The 7,312-nt window shown below is 40.7% G+C and overlaps 1 protein-coding gene across 1 annotated transcript; it reads left to right on the forward strand.

Moving 5' to 3' along the window:
- Positions 1-973: 973 nt before the first annotated feature.
- On the forward strand, positions 974-3,767 carry OXER1 (oxoeicosanoid receptor 1). Its single transcript, XM_019548567.1, has 2 exons — positions 974-1,706; positions 1,758-3,767. Exons 1-2 carry the CDS (start codon positions 1,456-1,458, stop codon positions 2,203-2,205), a joined length of 699 nt encoding a protein of 232 aa, XP_019404112.1. The 5' UTR covers positions 974-1,455; the 3' UTR covers positions 2,206-3,767.
- The last annotated feature ends 3,545 nt before the right edge of the window (positions 3,768-7,312 follow it).

Raw genomic sequence — 7,312 nt, forward strand, 5'->3', positions numbered from 1 at the left:
AACTAGTTCGGAACTCATTGCCAGAGGATATCTTTGTGGTCAGGGGCTCACCAGGATTCTGCAAAGCATTTGATGTCTGAGCAGCAAGTTTACACAATGTCACACCTGTGAGGATTTTAAAAAGAGATATAGAAGCTTCATACATTCCCATACTTCAGGCCATAAACCAACCAATAGCTGAAAGGGGATAGGTATCTTTCACCCTAAGAAGTCTGCTATTTGCAGGGTTCTTGCATTCTTCTCCAAAGCAGGTGCCAATGCCCTCAACAATGTCTCTGACAAGACAGAACATGAGTATGATGGATGACTGGTATGAGCCAGCTGAGCAATTCTTTTGTTTCTCTTGCCAAATCACATGCAAGAAATACTAGGATCAAACTACTAAGGTACATACCAGCATTTGGCTTGGAGTCCTGAGCAAAGGGAGCACTTGGCCTTCTAGTCTTGTTCCTAGGGGATGAAGGACAAGTAGAAGGGGTGAGAAGCAGGGAAAAGAGAGCAAGCAAAACTTCAAGTATACAGTCTAAATTTCTTTAGTCCTAGAACATCTCTATCAGATATGCTATGACAATGCCTTACTGGCAACCTGGCTAAATAGTGGAGAAAATAGTTCTTTGCAAGCTTTCAGGCACAAACACCCTTCTTCAGGCATGGAGAGAATCTGGTGACGTTTTCTGTGCTGTCCTAGGTAGAATGGAAGCCAATACGCAAAACGCAGGTCTGTGAAAATGCAACTATGTGGCAGTGAGGATCAAAGGGAATGGGAAACAATAGGTATGACTCTCCCCCATTCCCTCAAATTCTCAACTGCCACGTTTGCATTTTCACAGACCTGAATTTTGCCTATTGGCTTCCATTTCACCCAGAAGAGCACGTAAAACACCACAAGACTCTCCCTGTGCCTGAAGAAGGGTGTTTGTTCCCAAAAGCTTGCAAAGAACTATTTTTCCCACTATTTGGTTGGTCTAATAAAAGATGTCACATTTACACAAAGAACCTTGTCTGCCTGTGTCCTTAGCCCATCAAGGCTACAACCAACAGCCCTTACTGGCAACCTGGGAGTATTTCACAGTCCACTGATAAGATTATTATCTTTCAACTGTTGCAAAGGGATTCATGAAAGACTCATGTGTTATATTGAGATTGACTCACAGTTTGCATACAAACAAATATACCAAGCCTTGAAATTTCACTGTATTTCCTCTGCAGCTCACTTCACAGATTCTTGGCAAGAACTGCAAAGCTGTTGCCATCCAACTGTAGGGAACAGATATTTTAAAAAGAAAATAGGAAGAGCTCCAGGATCGTAGCAATGAATAACCCATCTACAGTCCATGATACAGTTTCAAAAATCCTTGTCCCTGTGCTTGGCATAGAATGCGTTATGGGAATTATTGGAAATGGCATTGCTTTGGTCATCTTTTGCTTTAATAGGAATTTCTGGAAATCAACACCATGTATTTCCTCAGCTTAGTTGTTGCTGATTTCTTCCTGGTAGCCAGTTTACCATGTCTTATGCACTACTATACCAGGAATGAAATCTGGACCTTCTCAAAAAGATTTTGTCAGGTCAATTTGTTCATGTTATCAATGAACAGAACAGCAAATATTGTATTTTTTACAGCTATTGCAGTAGATCACTATTTTAAAGTGGTTCATCCTCACCATCAGCTGAGTAAACTATCAATACCTGCGCTGCAAAAATAGCAACTTTGCTTTGGATTTTATGTATACTGCTGAACATCCATATCTTTACCTTGCCTGTTGTACAGGATAATACTACATGTCAAAGTTATGATCATCCTAAGACAGACATATCACTGGTGGACCACTGGCATGTTAATTTTTATTGAATTTTTTATATCCTTAGGCATCATCTTTTTCTGTATTTTCCATGTTCTCTTTAAGCTGAAGCAGAAGAAAATGGCTAGAGGGAAGAGCATCCAAAGAACTATGAGATTGTTAATAATCATTGTTTTAGTATATGGTGTCTGCTTCTTGCCTGTTATTTTGTTTGCTTTAGTTGGTTTCATTGTTTGGAAAGTAAGCCCTCAGAGTCTCAGTTATAAAGCTGTGACCCAGTTATTCCATGCCTCCTTTGCCTTTACGTACCTCAACAGTGCACTAGATCCTGTTCTTTATTGCTTTTCAAGTCCCATGCTTCAAAATAGGTTCAAAAATGTTCAAAACATCGGGATGTTTTGAAGATCCCATGAAAGACAACAACAATGAAAGTTCAACAAGAATTTTAGAACAGAGGGGACAGACCCTCAAACTGCCAGAAACTACAGAAATAGAATAAGCTTGTGCCCTTAGCACTCAGCCAGTGCTTGATCAATAAGTGGAAACAGTATACATTGATGTCTTCATAAATTTAGCTGAGCTTTCTAAAATAAGAGCTCCAGAAATTAAGGAAAGCTGCAATACCAGGCTTGAGTTTGGAGATGGTCAAATCAATGGAAGTGGTGGCACCTCTGAAGATCAAACTCCTTCAGGTGCCCTGTTTTAGGCAAAGCAGTTTGAAAATGCTTGCTTTAATTGCTCTGTGCTTCAATTCCCCATTTGTAAATTAGGGAGTAACGACAATTTTCTACCTTGTAGAGGTGTTATGAATGGAAAAAATAATAATTTATATATGATAGGTCAGATTATGATCTTGCTTTTTTAATAAATAATAATGATAACAAACTATCAGTTTATGGCAAAACTTTGGAACTGGCCACCAGGATAATTTTAAATAGCTGGGTGCTCAGTTCTGTTGAAAATCCATCAAGAGGCATCGCAGTGGGCGTATCTGGGGCCTGAACTTTTTTGAAAATCCGACTTGGAGTGTCTGCCTCAAAGAATTTACAGTGTAGACAAATCTAGGCATATGACATGAAGTGCTTGTCCCAATAAGGTGAGTGAGAGTTTTGCAGTTGATTTCAGTAGAACTAGAAATTCATCCATGGTCTGGAAATACAGAATGAAAAGCAAGGCATAGGAAATGGATTTTGTGGAAGGCTTTGAATGAGAAGCTTTTAAATTCCTTGGCCTGAAGGGAAAAAAACCCACAATGTTAATCCTGACATAGGAAGCAGTGTGAAAAGAGGCATTGAGGTAGGAATGGGAAGAGGAGCCAAAGCAACAAGATGAGAGGACTGATCCCAGTAGACAAGTGAAGTCTGGAGGAATGGGAGGTTGGAAAGCAAGTGGGAGAAAGCCTATGGAGTCCATGAAGTTACTCCAGGCTGACTCCAGTCACCTCACTTTAATAACCAAAACCAAGACCAGAATATCCTGAGTGCCAGGGATCAATGTAGCTTATAACTAACTAAACCCTTCGTCTCTTGGGATATTTGAATAAGTTGTATATGCAGCCTAATGTATAAAAGTTTGTAGCCACCTGTAACCAGTTCCTTATTTGCATGATTATTTAAGCTTGAGAAAACAATTGCAAATAAAAAGCCTGTTTCTTTTAGAGGGTATCCAAGTTCATAGCTCTATACCAGCTATGAACTGACTGCCCAGAGGATTTTTATCACAGGTTTATCAAAGTTTGTAACCACCTATAACCAGTTTGTAAAATAAAATAAAATAAATGTTTGTAGCTACTTGTAACTAGGTCCTTATTTTCATGATTATTTAAGCTTGAGAAAACAATTGCCAATAAAAAAGCCTGTTTCTTTTAGAGGGTATCCAGTTCAGAGCTCCATACTAGCTATGAACTGATGGCGCAGGAGAGTTTTCCATCTATTGACTCCCATGTGAAATCCTATGAAATATGAACTTTCATTTCTACCCAGCGGAACTTCTACAATCTTTTCTCCAAGGTCTGATGAAGACTTTCTTTTTGCAAAAATCTCGTTGGCCTAATAAAAAATGTCATCTCTACTATGAGTCCTGATTGCCTTGTTTCTTTTAGAAGCATATACTGTTATATGTTATCTTTTTCTTTGACTCATAGTATAGCCTGTTGGTACTCATAACATATCCAGATAGGCTCACTATCTTTTCCTCAAGTGGCATTTCAGTCTTGTTAACAATGCATATGGTTATGGTTATAACAATGTGGTTATGACAGTGGTCGTAGTTATATGTTGTTTTCTCTTAAGGCTAATTCTTGTAATGATCTGTGAGTCAGAAGTCAGTTAACATCAGCATTCTCCGGTGTTCCTTTTAAAGGGTGTAGTGCCACTTAGATCAACCTAATTTTCTAAAATCTTACCTGGCCCTGAATAATTGTTAAATTATGATAAATTCTTTTATCCCAGCTCCCTCTTTAATGTTAAAACAACATTGTGAAGTTAATGGGATGTTACCACATTTATCTCATTGAGGTTCTGGACCACAGTTCTAAATTAAATTTCGCATTTCCTGGCTTGCCATAGTGCAGGTGTTAGCTGCATTGCCAAAAAGTTGCGCCATGCACAGAGCCAACTATATGAGATACTGCATGACTTCAATGGAGTTTGTCTGTATTTGCCTGAGTGAATCACGTAACTGAAGAGGTGAATTGGGATTCATGGCTTCTATGCTTCAAAACTGCTACTTCATCACTGTGTGATTTTGGAACAAGTTTTTTAATCCCTCTCTGTTGGTATCACCATCTCTAAAATGCATATACTACCGCACATGCCTGGCAGAGGTGTTGTGAGATGGACTTAATTCAGTGATTCACTATAAAGGCTGCAGATCCTCGGATGAAAGGTGCCCAATTTTTATTATTGGGCTCAGTGTCAGACAATTTCAAGAGTTTTCATCTAGCCTAATTTTCATTTAATATATATCAGAGGAAACTCAACAAGAGGCCCAATTTTGATCACAAACCAGTTCATGCCAGTGCAAATCCAGTGAAATTATGACTACTTGATAGCGATACAAGTGAGATCAGGATCAGCCTTAGAATGTTTAATTCTTAAAATCTTGATTAGCATAACCAGTCAATGTAAAAGCACATTTTTAGATGTGGGGTTTGTGTTATTTTCCTGGCATGGTCTGATCTTCTAGGGAATCTTCAAGAAAGCAAGGAATGCAGTAGGATGTTCTTCTTTGGTGAAGGTCACCCCTATGCAGAAGGCCAGCACAGGAGCTATGCACAACTTGAGTCTACATCCAGTTCTCTAAATTTGAATACTTTCTGAACACTGCACTGAGTAAACTGAGTGCTGCTTTCTTCTTCTGTAACATCATGCATTACTGTGGTACATAGCCAATCACTGTATCATGCCTGCTAATGATATGGTGTTGATTTCTTCCAGAGGTTTTTGTGTGGACCTTTCAAGGCTGATGTTAGGAAAAGTTCCATCTCCCATACCTCCATTCATTCACCACAAAATACACAATATAGTAAAAAAATACCTGTTCCATTTACCAAACAACCATCCAGAAGATGACACCTGCCTTCTACTTCCTAGAAAAAACATATGACCTATGGCTTAGCACCTACTGACTTGGCCCTATCTTGTAGCAGACTTGAAAATAGCCAACAAGGGTCTAAGGAAAATAATCCAAGTCATCCTGCAAAGATCTACTGTAGGCCAGAAGAAACCAGAGGGACAGCTCAGACCAGGATTAGATTGATTTGTACTAACTGCTTTATCCCTGAGACTGTTCTTGCCAAAATCAGTCTAAATGTTGCTTCATTAACCAGCTTATTTCATTATGTTAGCATATATATTTGTCTCTTGAACTGGGTATAAATATAAAATTAATTCAAGTAATTTAGTGAAGCATTTTCTTCTGTTTCTTAGTAGTCAGGTCCCACTCAGATGCGCAGGATATCAATAGCAGTTGCATCTATGAATCCTACAACAAAGCTTGGCACTTTGGGGCTTGATTTTTTTTCACTGCCTTACACAATCATTTCTCTCCACAAACATGCCCAAAGTGGTTATAAAATGCTAGTGCTCCTTAAAAAATCATTTCTATTCCAGAAGCTCCAGCCACCCTTCTGTTTCTAAAGCATTTTATCCTGACTTTTCATTCCTTAGACCTCAGAGCAAATAACTCCAGAAGTTACAATGCAAGAGAAAAACAGGGTCTTTTCTTTAAAATAGTCCCAAAGACACTAAAATGACTATATGTTTTCATACTTCATTGCATGAGAAAGAAGGGCAGTTGGGAGGCAGGTTTCGCTCATGTGGCTACCCACAGGAGTGTAGCAGCTTCTTTGTGTACACGTTGCAAAGATGGCTTTACATTAACTTTCCATATCCTTTAATCAGTCCTAGGCCACTACACATCAGACTGGTCCATAAAGCTGCTCCACATTGTACTATTTGCCAATAAAACCAAGAGCTTGCTAAAATATAACAGCAACCTGGCCACCAGCTGCAGAAAGAGAAATGTAGGAGCTGCTCACTCAAGGCTATTGTACCTTCCTCAATTTTCATCCTTATGTAAAGGAAATATGTAGACCAGTATTCTCAACCTGTGGGTTGTGACCCAAAAAGTGGGTTGCAAGAATATATAAAAGGGTCATGAACAAACTTTAAAATTGGATCCATTTTGCATACCTTTAAAAAAAAAATAGATGCTGCTTGTGCTTCACCGTATGTTAATACTGTGCATACTAATAAACAGGGATCTGGGTTTTCTATTTATCATGGGAAAATATGGATTTTCTCCTTTAAAGAAAATAGTAGCCTTTCAGGCTGGCAGAATTCTAGGCTATAAGGGAATGCTTGAGGCTGGGGGCCAAGAGGATGATGATCAGGCAGGGGCCACCACATGCATGGGTGTGCGTACACATGCATGTGGCAGCCTGGCAGCATGAAGAGCATGCTCAGTGGGCAGGACCCAGCATGGGAAGATGGAGCAGGGCAGCAAGATTTGTTGCTGCCAGTGCTGCCACCAGGCTAGCCATACCACCAGCAGTATGAGGAGTAATGGGTGGGGGGAGCCATGCCCTCACCTCCTCCCATACACCCAACTGCAGCTCTACCCTGCTGCCATGCCCTGGATGCTGCCATCGCAACTGCTGCTGCTCACCTCAATCTCCCAGAGGGGAGGTAGGGCTGTGGAAAGAGCAGGTGGTCTGAGGGGAGCAGCAGTGGTGGTGGCAGGTAGGCCATGGTGGCAGGGTAGAGTTGTGGCCTGGTGTGCAAGCGGATAGTGGCAGGAGGAGGTGAGGGCAGCACAGCTCCCTCCATTCATTAGTCCTTGTGCTGCTGGTGGCACAGCTGACTCAGGCATCCTGGCAGCAGCAGTAGCAGCGATGAGTCTCATCACCCTGTCCATGCCAGTCTGGAGAGGCTGCAGTCCCATGCCTGCTGTGGGCACACAAATCCCCACCATACCCCACACATATGCATACCCTGCCTGACACACT

The sequence above is a fragment of the Crocodylus porosus genome, unplaced genomic scaffold (genome assembly GCF_001723895.1).
Source record: "Crocodylus porosus isolate Cpor-Errol unplaced genomic scaffold, CroPor_comp1, whole genome shotgun sequence".
Classification (NCBI taxonomy): Eukaryota; Metazoa; Chordata; order Crocodylia; family Crocodylidae; genus Crocodylus; species Crocodylus porosus.